The 25,231-nt window shown below is 41.5% G+C and overlaps 1 protein-coding gene across 1 annotated transcript; it reads left to right on the top strand.

Moving 5' to 3' along the window:
- Positions 1-76: 76 nt before the first annotated feature.
- ACADSB (acyl-CoA dehydrogenase short/branched chain) lies at positions 77-25,231 on the top strand. Its single transcript, XM_025047560.1, is given in 11 exon segments — positions 77-233; positions 13,347-13,553; positions 14,085-14,252; positions 14,486-14,488; positions 14,971-15,093; positions 16,304-16,384; positions 18,782-18,871; positions 22,207-22,326; positions 22,329-22,355; positions 22,950-23,061; positions 23,822-25,231. Coding segments are annotated over 10 exon segments (1,023 nt in total). The 5' UTR covers positions 77-233; the 3' UTR covers positions 23,914-25,231.

Genomic DNA, 25,231 nt, shown 5'->3' with positions numbered 1-25,231 from the left:
TCAAAAGGGGCGTGGGGGAGTCGTGGGGGGGCGGAGCTGAGTGGGAGGGGACAGTTGCAGGGGCTGAGTGGGCAGGGGCCCGGCTCCGCCCGCCTCCGCCCGCCTCCGCCCGCCTTCAGGCGGTGGCGTGCTGTCTAGGGGCTCAAGGAGTGACTTCGCGCCGTCCGCGACGCCACTCGGGCTGCGGCAGCGATGGAGGGACCCGGGCCCGTTTGCTGCGCGGTAGCGCGCTGGTGAGTGCGCTGGCGGCGGGCGTCCTGGGGGTCCCGGACGACCTTGGTCCCGGCGGCGGAGCCTTTCTCTAACGGGACTGGGGCTCCTTCCCCGCGCCTGCAACTGTACAGTACACATCCCTACTCTCTTCGGCCCTTCGCCCTCCGGCATGCTTTCCGGAACCCCCACGCATTTGGATACACCCCGTTTTTCAGTACACTTTGGGAACTTTCCCACTGCTGGCTGTTTACATTTTGCATTTTTCATTTGCTTTAACGAATTAAAGGCTCTTCAACTGCTTTTCCAATCCTATGCCCGGAGGCATGACTTTTTGTTTCATTAGATATAATTAAAGTTATTTGACTGTTTTACAGGCTTGGGGTATTAAGAAAATAGTCTAGTTCATGTCAGCATATTTCCTCAAAGGAATATGTTATTATGGTGACTCTTTAATACTATTTTATAGTTGTTGTCTAATAGCGTAGCAAAGGAAATTGCATGGGTTTCACGATTTGGCTCTCAGAGCCCACGTTTATTGACCGCATATTGTGTGTCAGGCAAGTTCTTGGTGCTCTGTCTGCATCCTTTAGTTATCGCAGCCATCTTATAAAGTAGTTCATCTTTCAGATGCCGAACCTGAAGCCGAATAAGATTAAGTGACTTGCTCAGAATCATTCAGCTAGAAAGTTACAGAGATGGTGTTCTAACTCTGGTCTGATTCTAAAAACCTTCATGCACTACTGCTTCCTCCCTTTCCTTAGAAATATTAAGAGACCTCTTTTGTTCGGATTTGTTGGTTTTGTTGTGGTTTATCATCTTTCATAGTTTTTAAAGGTCTTGTACAGAAGTTAAATTGATGAGATGTTGAGTGTAGCATAGTGATTAAGATTGTGGGTTCTGCAGTCTGATTGCTTGTGTTTGAACTCAGGCTCTGTCACTACGTTCCCAGTAGTGTGATCTTGGGCAGGTTACTTAACTTCTTTGGGTCTTAGTTTCCTGATCTGTAAAATGAGGAAAATAATAGTACCTATGCCTGTAGGGTTGTCGTGAAGATTAAATGAATTCATATATACATATAAATATGTATATGTGAATTAAAATAATGTCCACTTAAAATAATGCCCAGCATAGAGTTAACTGTCATAAACTGTTAGCTCATTGTCATGCATGAGGCATTGGGTGCTATGGCAGATGTAGTAAAGACCCTTATCAGTTAGCTTTAATAAGTTTCTCTTTTAGTGGAGACATTAGAACTATATCCAACCAACCTCATCATTTAGATGTGGTACAAATCCTAAGTGGTCCACAGTCTGCTTGTGAGTTCAGAGGAGAGAGAGATGACTAGGACCATTAGGGGAGACACAGGCTCTTGGGAAGCTGGATTTTAGGAGGGGAAAAGGGGTGGGGAGAATACTTAAGCAAAAGGGGAATGGGGTCATTTGAAGGAATTTTGGAGTTTATCCTTTGGGTTGTAGAGAGCTATGGAAGGTTTTGAGCCTCAGAGATACATGATCACAGCTATGATGTGGTTAGATTGCTATCATAGCAGGTGGTATAGAGGATAAAGAAATGCAAAGTAAGGCTAAGCTTGGTCCCTATGCAAAGATAAATGAAGAGTCAGCATTTAGTGAGAAGTTACTGTGGACCAGGGAGAGGCAGCATTTTACATCCACGACCCTGTTTACTCTCCCTATGAATCCTTTGAAGCTGGCATTAGCGACTTCACTTTGCAGATGAGGACCTGGGAAACAGTGTTCAGTGTCCTCTTGTCACACAACAGTCAGGTGAAAAACTTGCACTCAGCCCACACCTGTCTTCTCAGAAGATCTTTCTGTTCCTGCAGACAGATTAGAACTAACCTGTACATTTGGAACCAGCACTAGTGGTGGGCAGCGATCTGGAATGTTCGGAGGCTCCTGGGGTTCTGTGGCTCCTGGCTGTTCTCTTTTGGGAAATCGCAGAAATAGCCACCTGGAAGTTAATTCAAAGATCCAGCATATACTCAGGGAAGTGGGCAGTCTTGTTAACAGGCCCCCATCTTAACAGGCTAACTGTTCTTTCCCCCTCATTCTCCAGCCTGCTGTAATTTAATTTAGAACATCTCAGAGTAGTTCCCTTGTCAGCACACTAGCCCTGTCGTGGGTTCACACTGCTCTGATTCCTTTTTTTCTAAGTGCTAGACCAGGCCTTCTCGATTTTGGCACTGTTGGCATTTGGCCAGATCATTCTCTTTTGTGAGATGCTATCCTATGCATTGTAGGGTGGTTAGCACCCCTGAGTTGACAAGCAAAAATGTCTGAAGACATTGCCAAATGTCCCTGGAGGCAAAATCGTGTCCCCAGTTGAGAGCCGCTGTTGTATACTGCTGCGTCCAGCGAGTGGTAAGTCCTGCCACATCCAGCGTGGCTCTGGAGAATGTACCTGAATGGGAACGGTGGGAGATGAAGAAAAGAAAGAAGACAGGAAGCAGAGATCAGGAGGTCCACTGCCCACTGATGGTGGACAGTGGCGCAGTTTTATTTTTGCAAGTTGCTTTTATGCAAGAACATAGAATTGCTGGCATAGGCAGTTTCTCTAAGGTATAGCAATACTGTTTCTTCTACTTCTCCAAAGCCATGTCTTATCATGACCTTCAGCTTGTTAGTCTGCCTGTGGCTACATTTGTACTTTCTTGTTCTCAGAAGGAATTTGCGGAGGCGAGGTAGCCCTTGGTTGTCCTCGCAGACTACTAGGACCTTGTCATCTTACAATCCGCTCTCCATAGTACACCTTTGCTGCAAGGTGGTCTTTTCCCTTAGGACCTTGTAGAAAACTCGCTCAGCCTACTATTTGCCACACCTAGTTTGTCAACTTAGAATTTGATCTACAAAATGCCAATGGCAGCCATCTCAGTTCTGAGGTGCTCTTTGCCAGAGGGTTTTACAAGATAAAATAATCAGTCAAGTAGCTGGCAGAAGGAACCCGAAATCACAGATACCACATAGAGCCTTTCAAAAGTTCGCCCATAGTGTGACACAGCACTCAACCGGGGTGATAGCGCTGATGCGTAGACAGGAAGATTCGCTGATAAAGGAAGATTTGAGAAGGTTTGGCAATTATCTTGAAATGGAGAAGTTAGGTGGACTGCACATTTTCTAAATGTGGCTTAGTGATGGGCAAAGACTGGGACATCTGGAAGAAAAGTAGTTTAGGGGGAGCAGAGGAAAGCACTTAATTGTTTTAGATTTTAAACTTTAAAGAGTGTCAGTAACACTTATAACTGGAAGTATGTATTTGTGTGTGTATACATATATGTATTTATATATAGATGAGAGATAGAATAGGTGATAGCCAAAGCCACAAATGGGTATGGGACATCCAAGGGAATGAAGGGACAGTGCAAGTCTGAGCCTTGGGTCAGTTGCTCAGTTCAGGCCCCACCTCCTCTAATGATCCGTTACAGACATTCCGAGTGAATGTAGAAGAAAAGCAAAGCAAGAGAATGAACACAGATTACAGTCGGTCATGTAGTTGGTGATGTTTGTACAGTGTGAGCGGTCTTCCCATGAAGACCGAGAGGGGGTCTGTGATTGCCTCATTTTCTAGAAGGTGCTGCTTTAAGTCAGATAAGGAAAGCGCCAAGAAGACTTTTCTACGTATGTTGAATCTTAGCTGTCTTCAGTTTAAAATAATCTTTATGCCAACTCTGGGGTTCCAGATGGGTCCCCGCACCCTGGTAAAGATGCTACGGGGCCTTAACCATTCACTCGTGGAAGGACATCTAGGTTGTTTCCAGTTTTTAACTGTTATGAATAAAGCTGCAGTGAACATTTCTGTCGTCGATTTGTGTTTGAACTTGAGTTTTCATATGTCTGGGCTAAATAGAAGTAAAGTTGCTGGGTCACGTGGTAACTGCATGTTTATAAGAAACTGTTTTCCAGAGTGGCTCTACCATTTTACAGTCCTCCCATCAGCGTTTGAGAGAGCCACTTTCTCCTCATCTTTGCCAGCAGTTCGCATTGTCATTATTTTTATTTTAGCCATTCTGCTGATAGGTGTATAATTATATCTCACTGTGTTAATTTACTTTTCAGATATTCTTTAATTTCCAGCAAGACTGGAGAATGAGATATCCTGGTTATTTGAGTTAAGAGTTCTTTTTAAAATATTATATACATCTAATTATGTCATAAAATAATATTTTACCTTTCCTTGGTCCGTAAAGTCAAATCAGTGCAGGAGGACATTAAAAATACCATCAAAATTTGCTTGCCAAGGGTGAGTATCTTGTTTTCTAGCTTAGAATCATTATATGATCTTTGTGGACTTATAAATTAAAAGAGACTTAGAAAAAAATTAAATTTGTTCATGCATCTATTGTCTTTGGCCACTATAAAAGAGCTCATTAAATGTAAAAATTGAATGCATAAAATACTAAAAATAAACCTGAGCAAATCCCTTTTTTTCCTGAAGGCAAGGAAGGTCATTCTAATTAAAAGCTGGATGCCGTCACTAAGGGTTGATTTTGACAACATGAAAATAAAAAATTCTGCATTATAAAACAAAACTAAGCAAAATCAAAAGACAAATGACAAACTCGTTACCAAAGAGCTAATTTCCTTAACTTATATAAAGCTCCTGGAAATCAATAAGAAAAAGAAAACTCGAATAGGAAAATGGGCAAAGGGCCTGAATTAACAACAAAGGGAAAAATAAATACAGATGGTTCTTAAACACAAGAAAATGTGCTCAAACCCTTAAGAGTAACACAAATAAGTACTTTGTGATACAATTCACCTGTCCGATGGATGCAGAAATCCAAACATTGGCCAACAAGCTGTTTTGACAAGGCTCTTGGGAAAGTTAAAAAAAAATTAACTTCCACAGCTGAAGTCTTTTTTTTTTTTTTTTAACTAAGATTTTATTGAGTTAAAAATGCTAGCCAAAAAGAAGTCCAGTAAATTAACTTCCACAGCTGAAGTCTTTTTTTTTTTTAACTAAGATTTTATTGAGTAAAAAATGCTAGCCAAAAAGAAGTCCAGTCTTGGGGCATGGAGTCTAAACCACCAGCAGCATGACGAGATAGGAAGGACAACATGTCTGTCACCCCAAAGTTTGCAGGCATTTTTATACATCAAGTAGGGGGAAGAAGGAGGGAGTCTGAAAGGATTCACAGGAGTTGTAGGCGGAGGGGTAGGAGAACGGGCCAGCTCTGAGGTAGGCACAGAGTCTGCAAAAAGAGCTGTCCCCTCCTGTGGATTAGCTGGGGCAGCAGCCCTGAAAGCCACGTGGAAATAACAGGAAGTAGCTCCTGGAGTCACTGCAGTCCTAAAATAATTTGCGGAAATAGTTACGTTTACGTTGAAATTAATTCAAAGTTTCAACAGGCAATGGAAAGAATGTGAGTGGTCTAGTTGGGGGTCGTGGAAACCTCTGATCTGTAGCCTGTCGGTCAGAAACGCAGGTGACAGATAGCCTAGAATTGAGGTTGGTACCTGAGGTGGGGACAGTCTTGTGGGACTGAGCCTTCAACCTGTGGGATCTGACACTCTCCAGGTAGATAGCGTTGGAATTGAGTTGAATTGTAGGACGCTGAGCTGTCAGAAAATTGCTTGTTGCTGTGGGGGAAACCCCACCTGTTGGAATTGTTCCCAGAACCATTACAAGTGAATCAACCACCCTGAAGCGGGTGGGGAGGAAGCAGTGTTTTGATCGGTAAAGGGGAGCAAAGTTTGCCACCCCAAAACATGTTTCTTTGGCAGAAGGATGATTTTAGGCTGGTTAGTTTTAAGAAACAGCAGACTTGGAGAAGTCACTCTCTGTAAAGGACACCTGCCGAAGGGAAGTCTCTTGCACGGCCCTGCCTTCACTGTCGGTGGAGAGGGCCTGGACTCGGGTCTGCACACAGCCTTACCCTCGTTTGCCGTGCGTTTCCTGCTAACTTCCCATAACTGACTCTCCACCCAGCATCTTTCACTTGGTACTTAAGGTGACGGCTCCTGCCATTTCGGTGAGCTACTTGGTGTTTGTGGGTCTCTACCGAGTACACGGAAAGTATCCATGTTATTAAAATTTCGTTTTTCTCCTGATGATCTGTCTCATGCCAGTATGATTATTCGACCAACTGGAAGAACTTAAAGCTTAGAAGGAAAACTCTTCCCCCGTCGCCAGCACCGGGTAAGGTAACGCTAAAGACCAGAAGAACTGCGCAAGCGCCGTGCTCTGATTGACACGCGCGTTTCTCATAGGGCAGGTCTTAGCAGTTCTGAAACTACTTTACACGTGTACTCGGTGTGAATAGGTAAATTCATCCTAGGTAATGAGAGCCAAGGTTCTCACTGTCAGAAGTCACCAGCCAGAGAAGCGGAAGGGCACGGGGAACCCTGCCGAGCTCTGTGATGCTCACCTACGTCCTCAGGAAAGAGCCAGGCGGGCACATTCGGCGGGAACCAGTGGATGGATATAGGAATTTAAGGTGAAGTGTTTGTGTGTTATATCAAAATGTGTTGGTTTTTTTTTTTTTTTGGAAAAGGCTACATGTGTCTTCGCAGGTTGGCACAACTTCTCTCGCGTGCTTCCTTTGCCTTTCATACGTCGTAGAAGCTTCTAGATTTGAAGCACTTTAAGAATGCTTGGAGCCTCCTTCTTTATGCTGGAGCCAAAGCAGAAGGGTTATGACCAACGTGACGGCTCAACGTAATGAATTTAGCAGCGATTTATCAGAACATTCAGCAGTTGTGATCATGACCTTTTTTGTGCCGCGGGTGAAAGGGATACAGCAATGAAGTAAAGTTTATAGACCTTTTCTTAAAACATTTTAAAATGCATAAATATATAGGATTACAAAGGAAATAAATTATAATAAAAGTTATAAAAATGTTTTTAATTGCGAGATAGTAATATGTGCTTCTTAAGTAAGATCTGGCAGTGGTTCATATAACTGCTGTAATTTTGAAGTAGTAACGAGCAACAACAGTATATCAGGATATTTGTACCAACTGTTATGTGGTATTAAAATATCTGTAATTTCTTTTTTTTATCATTATTTCAATGTTCACATTTTTATTGGCAGCCACAGGAGAGGGGGCCTGCTCTCTCGTCAGTGAAAGTGCTCACAGTTTCTTCGGCCACTCCAAGTTTGGGCCCTGGGGGTGGCCGGGCATGTCGGGTATCTCCCCCTCATCTCAGAGGAGCACTAGGCTGCCTTAGGGTGGGACCTGGTTGATCACGGTGGTGTACTTGGTGTAGGGGCCAAGGGAGGACAGAGTTGTAGTCTAGCCATCTTGGTCACTGTGGCTGTCTGTAATTCCTTTTGGCGACAGAGTCACAGGTAATTCCTAACAGTACTGTAACTTGTTCCCTACATCCATAATGGAAGGAAATGCTATATCCCAGTTAGAGGTTAGTGAAATAAAGATATAATTTTAACTCCATACAAGTTCATGGACTTCTGTGCACAGGAGTCTGCAGACCCCGGTTCAACCATCAGTGCTTCGAACTGTAACAGAACTCTGGTCAGTTGAGTAGGTAACAGATCAGACTCGAGCTCTGAAAAGCACTTGCAAGGCATAAATAACCATCCTTTCATTCACGTAGTAGTTGCTGCTCTGTACAAAAAAAAATGTGATGATGTGTGCAGTGGGTTATAACTGTGGAAAATCACTTTGATGGAGTGGACACCAGAGCTGCAGAGGTCAACGCTGAAGGGCAAGGGGCAGTCGAAAATCATCATCGAAACCTCAGGCTCTGTGGTAAAGGCAAGCAAACGGAACATTTCCTTTATCCAAGACTCGTCATGGTAAAGTGAATTTTTTTCCTGCCAAAAAGTAGGGAATATCTTTTGGTGCTTTGATTAAAAATGTATTTCATTCACTTAGCATATAGCGTATATATTTTATGATAAGCATTTTCAATAATCTCACCCTACATTTGTATGCCACTTCATACTTTTTAAAGTCCATTTTCCTCTTTTAGCTGGTGATTCTAAAACAGTTGTTATGTGTTGAACAGTCATATACTTTCTCAGTAGCAACGTTGTGACTAAGGGGTCACACCTGTGTCAGTGAGAAAAAATGGGTACTATTTTAAGACCCACTGACTTCTTTAGTTTCGCAGTGGTGGGCTTTCTGTTAAAGATAAATTTACGTAGAAAGATGATGTATTGACTAAGAGACACAAAGAACTCCGTAGTGAGTTTAATAAATACTCTCCCCTAGAAATAAGGAACATGAGCAATAGATTACAGTTTTTGAAATGTAATAGGCAAGTTTCACAAGCATTTTGTGAAGACTGGCTCCTTCATTCATTCACACACGTGTAGAGGGACCGTTCCAAGACTCCAGCAGCAGCCGAAGGGCAAACTCGTACCCCACATATCTCCTCCTGCTCCATAATTCCAAACCTTCTCCCCAGTTCTTCCTTCTTTCTTTGTGCCTCCTGCTGCAGATCACTCTTTTCTTGCTACGTAACAATACTGCTCCCCTTCCTGAGCCCCTTGAAAACGCTTCTGGTTCTTACCGCTCCTCGCCCTTCTTTTTAATTCTTCCCATCTGTTTCTTCAGGAAGAAAACCACCTCATGTATCCCCCTTCCTTCTCTCTAGTCTAAAGTTTTCATGTCCCAACTCTCTCTGGTAACGAGGGGAAAAAAAAAATGTTCCATGCGACTTCGTCCTAAACTATCTGTCTCCTAATTCTCAAAACAAAACAAAATTAAGTAGAAAAGTGAGACATACACTTTTTCGCATGGAACATTTTTTTCCCTGTCTGGCCAATATTTCTTTTTCCCAGTTAAATCCAGAGCAGAATATGTGGACCCCTAGGCACTCAACTGCAAAGACCAACAGATGTGTAGGAAAGATTAACGATGATTTCAAACGTGATGACTTTTTTTTTTCCTTTTTTCTCCTTGTATCAACAAGCTTTTTGGTGTGGAGTCAAAACTATTGAGAAAATGTGTTGCAGTGATTAATGCATTCGCTTTTTAATCCTGCAAAGCTTGGCTTTGTTTCTTGAAAGCCAATACCAGGATTTATATCTCGTCTTATCTAGATCATAAGCTTCTTAGAAGTCCCTTTGTACATACTGTGTGCTCTCAGGCATTGGGCAGATGCTCAGTACATTCTCTCTTAATTTTTGTTGAATAAAAGGAAAACACTAATATTTTTGTTTTTAAGCAGCATTATTGAGGAATAATTTACATACCATTAAATTTAGTCTTTTTCAGTGTATAATGTAATGATTTTCAATAAATTTACAGAGCTGTACACTATCACCACAGTCCAATTTGAGACATTTCCATCACCCCAAAAAGATCACTGTGCCCTTTCGCAATCACTCCTTGTCGTCAGCCCCAGCCCATCACTACTCTCCTTTCTGTCTCTCTGGATTTTCTTCTGGAAATTTCATATAAATAAAATCATACAACATATGATCTTTTGTGGCTGGCTTCTTTCACTTAGCACGTTTTTAGGTTCAGGAAAGGACTGATTTCTTGTTTCCTCAGTACTAATAATCTACAAAATACAATTGGAAAGATAGCACAAGCATTTAAAATTGGATGGTCTCTTTTGTCATAAGATTGTGGCAAATCCAGTTGCTGAATAGAATGGGCCAATCGAAGGATTTGGGACACTGTAGCAGGGAGACACAATGAATGGCAAGAAGAGCTGGCCTTGCAGTTTAACTGGGTTACTGCTGCTACGACCGCTTCCATAGTGACGGCCACTACCGAACTCGTAGGCTTCATGGTAGAAACAGTCCTTACTGGTTGTGGAGCCCTTTCTGTAGGGCAGGTACTATGCTAAACCCTGTGTGTGGGTTCTCCCTTAATCCTCACGAGACTCTGCGAGGAAATTCTTCACATGTTACAGGGGAGGAAACAGATGGAGAGAGTATAACTGAGATTAAAGATGACTCGCCCAAGATCACGTAGTTGTCTAATATCAGACACTAGCGTTTGAAACTAGTTCTTTCAGACTCCAGAGCCTGTTTTCTTAACCTTTATGCTATGCTGTCTAGGGGGAAAAAAACAGCTGTACATTTAAGGATTTAAGAGTGAGTTCCATCTAGAAAATTAATTTTTCCTTGAAGGTAAAAGTTAATGACCTGGGAAATGTTTTTATTTAGAACAGCTCATTATCTGTTAGCAAGCCATTTTTGTTTTTGTTCACAAGACAGTGGATTTTAAGATGTGCCAGGTTAAGCTCCCTCATTTTGGTGATACAAGATGTAAGAATGGGTTATAAATTTATTCCCAAAGAAACCATTGTTCTGACACTTTTGTCGTGTGTGTGTGTGTGTGTGTTCCCTGTTTAATGGGGGCTGTTCCTGTACCTAAGAAAAAACTTCCCAACTTGCCTGTCTTCTTGGAAAACTCCTCCTCATGTTCTAAGATCTCCTCGGTCAGACGCTCTACTCAATATAACAAATAATGGACCACCCTGCGCCCCACTGCAAACATTTACAGATAAGGAGATGATGATAAACAGCACAGGTGCGTGGCTCCCCCTCACCTCATTATTCCTCTGGCCATGCGTTGGGTGTACAGTGTGAAATTACATGACGTGGCATGATGGGCGGGTCTGTTCATCTTCATTCGTGAATGGAATTTTTTTTAGATTGATTAAATTTTTTGTGAAAAAAAGTAATGCATGTCATACTTATGTAATAAAGACTTAAAAGGTTTTTTTTTTTCCCCCTACAGTTAAAAATTTGCCCAGGAGCAAATTGCTCCTTTGGTTTCAACAAGAGGTGAAAATTCAAAAATGGAGAAATCAATAATACAAGGATTATTTCAACATAGGGTGTATAATTTATAATTCTTCTAATTTCAAACTTTTATAAATACTTCCCAGTGTCAAAATGTATGGACACTTTTAAATTTAGGAACTAATCATAGCGTAATGAATTCTTCATTTCCTAGTCAAAATTACCTGTGTTCTCTTTTAGATGAGATCCTCATTAAAGACTTTTTAATTGAATTAAAATTTTAAATTAGAAATACTATGCTTTTTAAGTAAAAGGTTAGGAGCAAGACAGAATGGGGTTCTTTTTTTTTTTTTTTTTAAGACCTTTGGCACTTGTCCAGGGACTGTTTTGTCCCCAAGAGACATTTAGCTGTGTCTGGAGATAGTTTGGGTTGTCACAACCGAGGATGCTATTGGCATCCAGTGGGATAGAGGCCAAGATGTTGCTAAACACCCACAATGCACAGGACGCCTCGCGCCACAGAGAATCCATCCCTCAGCTCAATGATGCCAAGGTTTTAAGGACCCTACCTGAGCTAGTACAGCTCCAGCGGAGAGAGTCTCTTCCACCCGACTCCCTATGTATGTGGTTCGACTCGGAGGCAAAGGCGATATCTGGCTTCCACCTTCCCCGGCGTAAACTGGTTTCCAGCTTCTTAGATCACGTAGACCTGTAATAGAAGCACAGGGTATAAAATGGAGACAAGCGGGGACCGCGAGGCTGTGAGAACATTTTCAAAATCAGTGCGCTCCTCATCTCTCCCTTCTCCATAGGTGTGAAGTGATACTTATTTTTTTTATATACTTATTTTTTATTTCGAATACTCATAGCTCCTATTCAGACCCAGTGGCTTTAATCTTGTCTGTGACCCTGTTTGAAAAATAAGCCTTTGCCACTTAACTGGTTTTGTTTCTTCTCGGTTTAAAGAGACTCGCTTTTTCATAACCATATAGAGTCGTGATGTTTCCAACTTGCTTTCAGCAGCGAGACTCTTGGGAAGATGGAGTCTCATGCGGAGCCACAGCGGGGCAGGCCCCGTGCGTGAGTCAGTCCACGTCAGGCGGCTTTCACCGTCGTCGCCTGCGGAACCTCCGGGCTTCTCTGAGGAGTCTTAAGGTTCCACAGTGTCAAAGTCACTCTCCCCGCCGGGGGCTCGTGATTCTTGCAGCGCTGGCTGAGTCGCCTGCCCGCCCCACCTGCCCTTGCTTGGAGTAGCGCCCTCCAGAGGGTCTGCTCGGGGACGCGTTCTGCACTAGGTCTTTTCAGCGTCGCCTGGCTCCCAGCTGCGTTGTCGCAGCTCTGTGGTCACCAGTCGCAATAGCTGACAAAAACAGTCTTTCCAGTGTAGGAGAAATCGGGGACTTTTTCAGAGGAGCGGCGTGTCTGACAGCTGTTCGGGATGTGACCAGGTCGTCATCATGCCCTCCTCAGTCTCAGGCACACCCGAGTCCTTCCGTCCTTCCTCACAGAGGATCGTTTTTGGTGCCCACGCCATTTCTGTCCCTTCCCTTTGTGGTTCTGCCTTCATACCGGCTGAGTTTCCTGTCAGCTTAAAGCCTAACTGCCCCAGCCCCGACTGCAGCACGGTGGGATTCCAAACGTGTCTGGGAGAATAGAAGTATTATCCTTTTATCCGTTAACAGCTTTGAGTTTTGAATTACACGTGTACACATTCTCTTCCTGAAACGAGGACGCTTAAAAATGGAGTGCCGTGGAAGTTTCCAGACTTAGGAGCAGTTACCGAACGGTCAGAGTGGAAAGCGTGGGCCAGCATTTGGTGGTGCTGAGCAGGCACCTGGGCCTTGGTTCTAGCACGGTTCTAGGAAACACCACCAAGTGTCTGCTGTGCTAACCATCTGGACTTGCTAAAATGGCCTCGTTTGATTATTAGCTTGGCCGAAAGAGTCAAAGCAGAGGAGCCTGACTAGAAGAGGTTACTCCGAGTGAAACCGGACAGTCCCACTGAGGGGTGGGCTACTTTCTTAAGTTACTTATTGCACTGAAATCAGTAGAAAGGCGACCATGTTGAAAAACCAAACCAAAACCCCACTTGCAGTTTTTAAGCAAGCAGCAATATTCTTAGCCATAAAGGTTGTCAGAATATGTTTATATTAGGTATTTTCTCATTATTCCATGCCGTTATCTTTCAAAGCATTTTACCTCTTTTATTTTTTTTTAAATCACAAACGATAGTTGTAGCATGTAATTTCATCCTTTTCAAATATACGTGGTTTCTGTTACATACATGTTACTTATAACAGCGAAATAGCCATACTAAATTAAGATATGCGTACACAATTTTTAAATTAAGAACTTAGTGATTACAATTTCTTTTTGAACTTGTTAGGAGAAATTTTGCCATATAAGAAGGATGTCCTTAATCCGAGTTTCCTGGTTTTTCCTTTAGATGCTGGCCATTGACACTGACACCAAATATACAGGAACAGGAGCTTCGTTTTTTCCCTCTATCCTCGTGATAGAGGAAGTAGCCAAAGTCGACGCGTCTGTGGCTCTGCTCTCTGACATCCAGAACACAGTAATTAATGGGCTGATCAGAAAACATGGAACAGAAGAACGAAAGGCTACCTGTTTGATCGAGCTGGCACCAGAAAAAGTGAGTCGAGTTGAATCGTTGAGATGGATTTCATCTTTTCTAATGTTAGAATATTTCCAGGAGAAAAGTATTTGCAGCGTTTCTCCAGACCACAGTGCAGCACCATTTGTGATTCAAGGAATGCTCAGTAAATTAATGCCATTGGAAAATTACACTCTGCCTCTCATCTGCCACTGGACATTTAGAGAATCATCATGAGACAATAAGATTATTATTTTTTGTCTCAATTGTATTTTGATACCTTCATCGGTGGTTTCATTTACATCGAAATGCCTTTCTCTTGTAATTGTTAGAACGAATTTAATTAAACTTAACATCGAATATGTGTCCTTAAGTCTTTAAACCCGTCTTAGACAAATGGGGTTCATTTTGGAAAGCAATCCTGTCAGAATACCATTACTATTCTGTTAAGTACAGGCTTTTAAAAGTAGCTACACATTTTATTTACAGATGTTTATCTTGTCAGAAGTGAGTATTTCTTATACAGAGTATAAATGCAATTATTTGGAATTTTTTTCCTTCCACGTGTAGATAGGAAGCTTCTGCCTTTCAGAGGCTGGAGCAGGTAGCGATTCATTTACTTTGAAGACCAGAGCTGATAAAAAGGGACATTATTATGTCATCGGTGGGTCGAAGATGTGGGTTAGCAGCGCCGAGTACACAGAGCTCTTCCTGGTGATGGTGAATGTGGACCCTGCCGTCCTAAGTTGGAAAACGAGATTTCTTCCCTTTCCCCCTCATCTTTTCTCTTCGTATCTTTTTCCTACTTCCATTTCTTTTTTAGGACTTTGCCTTAAATGCTTCATTCTTCGCAGTGCTGAAAACATTAGAAAACTGACATCTTTTTATCCTCTTACTAAAATAAATATTGTTCATGTAATTATTTATTATACATGGAGGACTCTTTATTATCTAATACGTTATATAGGAAGATAGTCTTCAATTTGGTAGAATTTCCAATTTTCTACTTAATAATGAAGAATTTAAGGATGTGTTTAGTACAGATAGCTTTAAGAATATTGTATTCAACTGGAAAATAGACACGTAGCAACATAAATACATTTTAGCTTTTGTCTTTTCTCTAATGTAACATTTAATTGAATTAAATTTAAAAATTTTAAAGAATTTAATGAAGTTAAATACAAACCATGGAGTTCTTGCGATCACATGATACTGTACTGTTACTTAATCATTTTAGCCATAGTGGTTTCTGACAAAGGAAAGGAAATGGTAAAGCCCTCGATTTCGAATCTAATGCCCTCTAACTGTTCTGGTGTCGTGTGCACGTGCTGCAGGTCTGAGCCCATCAGTTTTTCCTGCCGACGTTCATTTTTGGTTTTCTGTTTACTTTGAACTCTTCGGAAACAAGGGGTCTTATCACTCCAGGTGGTAATAGCATTTTAAATCTTCTTCTTAGGGGTATAAAGGAATTACCTGCTTCTTTGTGGATCGTGATACCGAGGACCTTCATATCGGGAAAACAGAAAAAATGGGAATCAGAACTTCGTCCACCTGCTCATTAACACTTAAAAATGTGAAGGCGGGTGTCTTAGAAGCTCCAGTGAAAGACTGGTGTGAAATGAGCTGTGCAGGGAGCTGCAGATACGCAAGAAAGGTGTCCACACATTAAGCGTGCGTCGGAGAGGATTTTGTAAGACCCTTGAACTAGGTGAGGTCATGACTAAATGTCTTTTTCACGAGAGGTTGGGCCAAGAATGGAAAGCTTTTTGCCCAGCGGCTGGCCTCAAGAGCCAGAGCTGAGAGTTAATCCTCTTTATACTTTATAAACTTGATACTTGTGAACCAGACATGGCACCAGAGAAAGAAGCATGGGGTCAGTACCCCAAAGGCCACGAGAACGGGGGATGTTGCTCAGTGAGGGCAGGAAACAGCCAGGCAGCACCCCACAGTTTAGAGTTGAGTGTGTTACACGTGAGGAAGAGAAGACTGTGGAATGCTGTGCTCTAGGACTTCACAGAGCTAGAGCAGGCTGTGCTGGGTCATCTGCTCAGGTTCAGACTTGACCCTGTTGCTCACGGTCGAGTACGCGTGCTCATGGGCTGTCTCTATAGCTGTCACTTGAGCCTCACTGCTGTGCCCCAACGGTCTGTCTTCTTCCTGCTTTCTCTTTTCTTTTCCCATTCTGCCTGTTCTCCCTTCTCACTGTCCATGTTATAAAGCTCAGTGTGTCTTTTATTGTTTCCAGTCTAGATTTTTTAAAATTATGAATAAACATTTTGTTGTTTCTTTTCCCTCTCCCTCTCTCTTATGCACATGTGCGTGTACACACACACACACACACACACACACACACACACACCATTTAAGTTTTATGGGGCTAATAGTCTCAACAGAAGAAAGGTTTACTACCCACGCTTTAGCATGTATTTACATGTTTTCCATAATTCCTAATATGTCATCTCATACTATAGCATACAGATAAGAACTGGGAAAAATTCATTCATTTATGTTACTGGCGTATGGGATGAGGATTCCCTTTTCTTAGAGTCACTCATTCATTCAACAAATGTCTGCTAGGCTCTGGAGGATGCAGTAGCGTCCTGTCCGAGAGCTGTGTGGGAAACACTTTAGAGCACGACACAAAGATGTAGCTGATAATTTCCTCAGAGCTTAGGTACAATGCTAGAGTAATATCACACAAATTGGGGGTTTATGTGCATTTAAGAATATCCAATCGAAACGAATTCCGTCAAATTTAATTGAGAACGAACCGCACCTTTTCAATTCAGGTTCCAGAAGCCAGTATCCTGGGACAAATTGGACATGGCTGTAAGTATGCCGTGGGACGCCTCCGTGAAGATGCTGCACGGGTTATCAAATCTTAGCCATCTAACTTGACTCTTCCACAGTGAGGGAGAATTAAAATCTACAAAGAAAAAAATATTGTAAAACCAATGAGTATTTGCAAGCTCGTGAACACAAGATGGCACCCTTTCCTTCCGTGAGATGAAAGAATGGCTTCTGGGATTTCTTTCAAATCTCACTTTGGTCGATTACATAATGTTCTGAAAACCAAACAATGCTTTAGTGGTAACAGTTTCTCTGCTTTGAGACATTAAAATATTGTCCAGTACCTGGACCGATAATTTCTAAAATATATCTTAAATTAAATATGGTATTTTTTAAAATCAACTTTTCGAAGCATGGAATTCATTCTGGAGGAAAATTTTTAAATTTAATAATATTTGACTAGTAAAAGTCTCTATAGATAATGAAATATTTGTTGCTCAGTGTTTCGCTTGTGAAAATCAGGCACTTTTTTTGTGTGCCACTTGAAATAAAATAGCCACAATTAAATAGATGTAGAAGATGAAAACTATTCGATTTTTTACCAGATTTGCCTTTTAGTGTATACTTTTCTATTCGATATCAGTTATTTTTTACTATTAAGAAAATGAATAAAATCTTTGGTTTTATTATAAATTATGTCATTTTTATAGAATATATTTATTTGTGATCAGTATCCAAAATTCAAAACTTAAGAGCTTTTTGATTTTGAAGATGTTATATATACATTAGCTATTGGATTAGTTAAGTGTTGTAATATTACTCTAGATTTTTTTTTTTTGCTGTTAATTTGCTAACAGAATATTCTCAGATCAAAACGTAACGTGTTTCCCACAAAATTAGATAATAGGTTACTAAAGCGAATTGGCTTATTTGTTCTTTCTGAAGTTTTCCTGTGATTCGACTTCATCGTCACTTCAGCTATGGCATGGAAACCACGCATCTCCTTGTTTCCAGGTGTATAAATGATATAGATGTCCTGGCAGTAAAATATACCACCTGGGCTTGAGTCTAATTACTCCGAGTTATCTTATAACCTAATTAAAAGTTAAGATCAGGTAGTAATTCTTTCCTGGTTAATACTGTGAGTGCCTTTTAGAGAAAGATGCACAAAGAACAGTAAACTGAAGTCGTCCTTCCTCAAAACTCTGCAGTCAAAGAGAATTTAGTTTTTCAGTATTTATAGTGAAAACATTTTAGAGATGGGAAAGCCTCTTATAATAACCGATCATTTCAATTTCATGTCAATATAGGATATTCACAGACCATAAATTTTAATTATTGAGGTATAACGACATCATCTTAATCTCATAGCCAAAAGTACAGTGAGCCACCGACTCACTTTAATTTGTTATTTTGGAGTTTTACTGGAGTTTTTTTTTTGTCCTTTAATTTTTAGCATAATATTCTCTTCTCCAGAAAGTTCAAAATAAAAGGCTAAAGGAAAATGTGAACGAACACTAATGAAATATTGATAAGTTTGTGGGCATTTCCCCCAAAAGCTTTAACTATTGATTTTTTTCCCTTTTTCTGAAACCTGTGTAGTTTGACATAATTAGATATGTGATTTAATGGCTACCTGACGTTGAAATTTAGAAACCACTTCTAAGCTTGTATCGTTCAATAGATATGGAGATTGGTTAGCAATGAAACAAGTCAGCGAAAATTGTCACCGCATCCTGGTTTGTTCTTCACGTATATAAATTAACGTCTTGACCAGATGCTCTCTGAGTTGCTCTCAACTCCAGCTCTGCATTAAACTATCTAAAGAGTTTCTAAAACGCCAGCACCGAGGCCCCGCTCGCCCCCTTCACTCCCAAGGTTTGGATTCCGTTGTTAGACCCTCCGCATCCGCCGCATCCGTATTTTTTTACGAAGTTCCCCCACATGGTTCTAACTGCAGCCAGGGTTGAGAAACACTGCTCTTCTGTGTTCTAATGCCCTTTCCACCAAAGCTCTTATTAATCCTGATTACGTACAAAATGGGCGGGAAGATAGAAGGTTCCGGAGTGACCCTCCTCCACATTTCACTTCTAGAGACTAGAGTGAGCTACTCTGCAGTCTTCGAAGCCAGCTCTGAGCAGAGTTTCTGTGGCTCACTTTATGCTTGGGGAATCATCTTAAAGGAAGAGTTTCCTGAAAAGTAATCTGATTATGTAAGCACAGCCAAGCTGGGAGATTTACCTCTGTGCTGGAATTAAATATACTCATTTACTTCTGAAATCACTCAAATTTCTTCCCAATTACCAGAAGTAGAGTTCCACAAGTACAGAGGGTCAAGACTTAACACCCACCAGCCACCTGGGGTCTCTAGTGCTTCCCTCCCCCAACCATTCGATTTGCCTGTAGAAGGACTTTGTAACTTGAATAATTAAAAGCATAAACTTATATAAGAAATTTTGATTTTTTTTTTTTAACAGATGCCAGGACCGGCTCAAGGATGTTTTGACTACACTAATCCGTATATTAAAGAAAGGATACGATTTGGCAAAAGAATATTTGATTTTCAGGTATGTAATTATTAGCATCTGTCTATTGTATTGGGCTCTCCCGTCTTCCTGTTACTGAAGAGATGTGTTAGGGAGCCATGGAGGGACTCCCTCGGGATCATAATGGGAGAGGAGTAGGGGAGGAAGGAATAGGTCTCTGGGTTTGTACTCGTTTATGCTTTGACCTTCTCCAAGGGCACAGCAGTAGTCCTTGAGGCCCAGCTATGGCACGATTCAGGATATCTTGGTGAGAGCTTTAGAGCTGTCTCCTCACTGCTTTGTAAGTTCCAGGACTTGGGGTCTGCAGTCAGACTTCCTAGGTTCATATCCTGCCTGGTTCTTTGTTTTACTAGCCTTAGGCCTTGGACAAGTTTCTTCACCTGTCTAAGCACCAGCTGCTTCATCTGTAAAATAAAGAAAATACTACCTGCCCTCCAGGTTGTCACGTGTTGAACACCGTACCTGAGTCTAACCAGTGCTCAGTAGATGTAGCATTTGTTAGGAATCAGGCCAGAGCAGTAATCCTCAAGATGACACTCCCACACTTCAGCCTCAGAAAAGGCAGTTTGCCGTGGTCAGTGCAGACGAGATGCTCTTAGTCAAGCATGTTTGGTAATACCAGCCTGGTCCCATGGCGTGAATTCTCAGAGCTCCCCAGGCAGTCGGGGGATCCGTCGGTAGCAATACTCAATTTTCCTCTCCGTGTTCCTGTCCTCAGCAGGTCTGACCAGGTTGGGGGAAGCCCGGAGTGGCAGCGTACCAAGCTTACCCCAGCACATTACCTAACAATCTGGAATTACCTCGCGTGTTTGCAAAATCTCCCTTTAAACAGCCCTAGGTTTCACGTGCACTTTCTTATGACATCACCGGCTCTATAGTGCTGCACTATCATCCCATTCTGTGCTAATGACTAGTCATCGTACGAGCATGTTTGGAAGGAGCGTGTGCAGAGGCTGAGCTGTGGGTGTGCATGGTCAGCGCATGGCCTGGAAAGACTCAGCACATCGGGCCTGGCTGGGGTCTGCCACAGCTCATGCTGACGTCAACATCTTACTCAGGGGAACTGAGGCACGTGGAGAGTGAGTTCCCGAGGTTATGCAGCTAGCGAGGAATTACAGGGTTTGGGGTCATGGTTTCTGATCTGACTTTCACTTTGTAATACTGGAGTGCTCTCTCAGAGCCAGCCACCGCTGTACAACAAAGGGGACAGAATGCCAAGACAGTTTGAGGGAGACTTGTGATCTCCTCAGTGTTCTCATGAATATGGGGTGAGGCAGGGCGGGAAGGAAAAGGGGCCACGGGTACTAATAGATAGAATCATGACATTTCTAAAGATGCCTCGTATGGATAATTAAAACTTTTAGAAATTTGATCATGAAAAGCAACATCATTTTACGTATCTGTGTGAAGAGTTCGTTAAAGGGTTTTTTCCCTAACGGCTTTAATCTCATCAGAGTGATTTGTCTTTTGCTTTGCATGCGATCGTCTGTATCCTTCTCTCCTCTGGGCCGCAGGCAAGCCCATCGAGGGCAGGGACCAGGCCTCTCCATCCTTACTCCTTCGGTTGTTGAGTCAGTGTAGATTCGTTGAGCATGTTCTCCACCCCAGGCCCTGTGTTCACAGAGTAGCGAAGGAGCCGGTATTCAGCGGCGACACGTTCTCATCGGCTGGAGACATGCCACAGTCACTTTTCTGCCCCTCCTGGCGCCTAATATGGTCCTTGGAGTAGACAACATGGATGGCGACTCTCGGTCTAATTAAACTGAATGTACTTTTCAAAAATTATTAGAATCTCTACATTCCACATAACAAACCAGGAACAATTTCTTGAATAGTGGGATTGGTGTAGAAATAGACAAATTGACTGCTGGAACAAAACAGGCCAAAAATAGACTCATACACCTATGGAAACTTGATATAGGATAGAGATGGCATTGCAGACCAGTGAGTATGAGCATGCTCTCTTTCCTTGGAGAAAAAATAATGAAACCGGATCCCTACCTCACACCATACACAGAAAGTAAATTTCAGTTGTATTAAAGACATAATATGAAAGGCAAAATTTTAGATTTTAGGGAGACTATCTTTGTGACCTCATGGTAGGAAAATATTTCATAAACAAGACACAAAAAGGACTAATTGTAAAAGATAATAAAAATAGTGAATTGGCTATTGAATTTCTTCCCCTCACAACATACCATAAAAGGCAAACCATAAAGAAATTATTCGCTCTACAAATAGGTTAGCAGGTGTTCATTTTATTATTATGCCTCATAACCTTCACAGATGTAACATAGTCTTTTTTGTGCATACAAATATTACGGAAAGAGAAAAATCTATAGTGAATTTGAGAGCGATACTGTTTTTCTCCAGTACAGTCCTTTTTTGTTTAGGAAAGGCCATCCCTGGATTACTGAATAATTGCCTTAAGTGAAGTTTCCTGACATTGCAGTCATCACACAATGTCACAATTATTTAGCTGCCCGTCCTCCCTGCTGGGCTACATAAGTCGTAAGCCCACGGAACTCTGGCTGTGACATTCGATGTCATGTCTCCATTGCTCAGCACGGTGCCTGGCATCTGGTAGGGTCTCAGTAAATATCCGGGTGATGGATATATCAGGCATGAGAAACATGTCAGTCTGTAACAAACATATCTATGCCAGTATTTCCAGGAAATTATGACTACAAACAATATTTCTATTCTCGCTCACTGATTCATTCATTTTTCTTTGACTTACATTTAGTGTGTGCCTAATCACTCTTTAAAATTTCAAAGTGGTAGTGAATTCTTAAGGGTTTTTTTGTTTGTTTATTTGCTTTTTAAGTTATTTTTCTGTGTTCTGTAACCCTCGAGAAACTGGTACCTGTCCGTGGATTTTGTAGTGGAGTCACTGCACTAAAGTTGCTATAAGAAAAATCGATGCTTCAAATATTCCTTCATTACTTGGCAGCTAATGTCTTTTAATGCCTTGAGGCTAAAGGCAGAATCAAAATTTTGTTAATTCAAGCAAATAAAATCATTCAAATTTTTGCTTCGCTGGGGTTTAGTTTAAGCTCATTTTGATCATAAAAAGGGTTGAAAGTAATGATTAAATATAACAGTCAAGTTTTCAAAACTAATTGTGATTTATTTTCCTAAATCTTAACAATTATAAAAAATTACATGAACTTTGAAAATTTTTTGAAAAACAAGTGTATTATCATTTCATTTTAGAGTGCAGATTTTAAAGTATGTTTTAAAATTTCCTTTGGGGTGTCTTTCGATCTGCCAGCATTCCATATCCAGGCAGCACTTCGAGGATTAGCTGCACTTCGAGGAGCTCTAATTCTCTAACCTGGGCCTGAATGTTACAGGGGCTCCAACACCAGGTGGCTCAGGTGGCCACCCAGGTGGAAGCTGCAAGGTTGCTAACATGCGATGCTGCTAGGCTTTTAGAAGCTGGAAGGCCATTCATAAAAGAAGCATCTTTTATGGTTCTATGGCCAAATACTACGCATCAGAAGTAAAAAAAAAAAGTGATTCAGTCTTTATTTTTTTTTTTCCGGGTATGTATGTATTATCCTTTTCCTTCAGGAAATTTGGTTGAACATTTGTTTGTTTTTTTAAGTAAAATAACATGGGTTTTTCAGTTCTGTGAGGTCTCAGTGCTTTCACAGGATCTTAAATATACACCAGGTTGCCCAGTTCGGGTAGAAGGCTCATCATCAATCGCCGGATGGGCCTCGTCTGCATTATGGCGTCACCCCTGTGGTTCCGAGTTGAGGCAGAGTGCATGCCATGGGCGATGATGTGGCATGTTTTTAATGCTTTCTGTTCTTACCTGTGCATTCTACATTTAGCTCATTAGACTTGGGCTGGAGAACTTAGCCAAATCACTGGGCTGTTGTTTCCCAGCCTCAGTAGTACGTCTTATTCATCCCGCAGCCTCAAATATTCATTTAACTTCTTCAGCCCCCAAATTTAATCTCCTGCCTCAACCTTCCTTCTGAGTGCCAGGTGAATAAAACCAATTTCCACTTGACCCGCCCACCCCATTGCACCACAAGAGTGTTTGTAATGTGATTTCAACAGGTGATTGGCTGCTCGTTTTGGGTAGATTGCAGGACTGACCTCTGCAATCTGACCACTGTGGCCTATTGAGTGGATAGGAGGTGTAGGCTACACCGAAAGTTACCCTGTGGAAAAATACTACTGAGATACGAAGATTGGTAAATAAATTTTTTTCCGTTTTATTTTGTTTTGTTTTATTTGCCTTAATTATATGTTATTATCTATTACATGTTATTGTATATTATTTGGCTATTTCATTTGGTTGATATTTATTCTTTGGTACCTGGGCAGAGGCAATTATAATCTCTCCAGAATTGTATTTAGTGGTTCTCCTTTTCTGTGGCTGGGTTTTTTGTCCCCACCTCTTCCTTCAAAAAAATGGATCTATATTTTTAAAAACACCGAATTGCCTTTTTAAATGCCTCAACAGAACTTTCAGTAAAACCGCACAAAATCTTCTGCCTTCATTTTTCTTTTACTAAAAATGTTAATATTTTTTGATGCATCTAATGCTATTCTTTGAAGCCAAAGTTCTGATTTGAGGAGCCGAGTGCCCAGTCGAGCCTGAGCATTCCGACGCTCCCCTCCCAGATGGGAGCGGCCACGTTTCTAGTTTAGGAGTGAAGACCTTCACCTGCTTAATACTGATTCCGGAACCAGAATCTAATTTCCAAATGGAAAATTATCATCTCTTTGGCAAAATTACTTTGTCAGACAGTAGCATATTCAGAGGACAAGAATCTAATTTCCAAATGGAAAATTATCATCTCTTCGGCAAAATTACTTTGTCAGTAGCATATTCAGAGGACGTGGAGTGATGTCACTAGTAACAGTTTTATAGCAAACGCAGAGGTAATGTTTGTAGAGCTATGTCTTGTGTAGATGCTTAATCGTTCCTTTTGCTCCTTTTTGTTTAAGGTACGATATATGAAGGAGCTTCAAACATCCAGCCGAACACCACTGCGAAGCACATCGATGCGGAATACCACAGGAGCAGGACCCCTCCCTGATGTCTCCGAGGGAGACGGTGGAAACCTGCTCATTCCTCAGAAGAAGACAGTAATCTGACGAGGAGGGGAGGGGTGGTTGAAATGCTCCAAAAGAGGCTTTGGACATCCTTCATTTCTGTGATTATGTGAAAGAGGTGGACTTTACAGATGATGGAGTAGAAGCCCACATTAGGAGAAAATCCCAGCTTCCTCCTGTAGAATTATAAACACGCGAATAAACTTGAAATGACAGTGAACCTCATTCATGCTCAGATTAGCAGCATTTCAGAGTCTTCTCGTCCACCTGGACCTTGAACTTATATTTAGTGTTGCTGGAGTGCTAACTGTGCGCAGATTCTTTGTGTGTCTTCGCAAAGAACAGTTGAAAATTAATTAGGTATCACAATTACCGTATGTACCTATCTTATTCTATTAGTGATTCATTGTGTAATTTTACTGTTTCCCAAGGAAGAAGATGTGGGTTTCCCCTATAATTCTTCCATTATAGCTTTTCTTAATAACCATGATTTTGGAGTCTTTAAAACCCTATCTATCTTGAGTTTGTGTCTGGTGGCGGACAAGCTCATTTTTCTCCTGAAGCCTGTCATTGTTTGTTAGTTTGAGGACTGAGCTGTCATCAGGCTCAGAAGGCAGAGACTTAAACACAAGCCCCAAGGAACCACTGACTGTATTCATGTGGGCGGAGCTGACAATATTACCCAGCTGCCCAGGTAATATTGTTAGAGATTTCATCTTACAACATGAAAATGAGTCACTGTCAAATGTTTCTAGAATCATAGAAAGTAAATCCTAGAAAGACCTTAGAGAACCATTGAGCCAACTCTCCGGTTTGGAAATGAAGAACTCCTAGCCCAGAATACTCAGCCGAGGTCATCCATCCAGGGACAAGGACCAGGCAAGAATCCAGAGGCACTGGCTTCCAGTCCAGCGCTCTTTCCACTGTTTAGCTTTGTCTCTGTTCAGCGAATCTGGGGTTTCATCCTTGTTATGTGTTTCAGTATTCTTGTTGATTTATGTTGGGTTTCACTGGTAAAAGAATTAACATTTCAGAAGTGTTAGGATGGATCGGTATCATTGTCTACATATAGAGATCACCTGCCAAAGGCACTAGCTCTCTGGGGTAGCTGGTTTGTCAAAGGTGAAGGTTCTTGTGTGTGATCAGTTCTATGGTTATGGCGTATTTTTGTAAATATACCACTTATATCCTTGCTGATCTTTCATAAAGTGAAAGTTTTGTTTTAATAAGTCAGACTGTACTCACTGTGAAAGAATTTGTATTCTATGGAGAATGAAAAAATAAAGAGCTGAGTTAACCAGA

Source organism: Pteropus alecto, unplaced genomic scaffold (genome assembly GCF_000325575.1).
Source record: "Pteropus alecto unplaced genomic scaffold, ASM32557v1 scaffold74, whole genome shotgun sequence".
Taxonomy (NCBI): domain Eukaryota; kingdom Metazoa; phylum Chordata; class Mammalia; order Chiroptera; family Pteropodidae; genus Pteropus; species Pteropus alecto.
The sequence above is the reverse complement of the archived record's forward strand: the minus strand, read 5'-3'. Positions and strand labels throughout refer to the sequence as shown.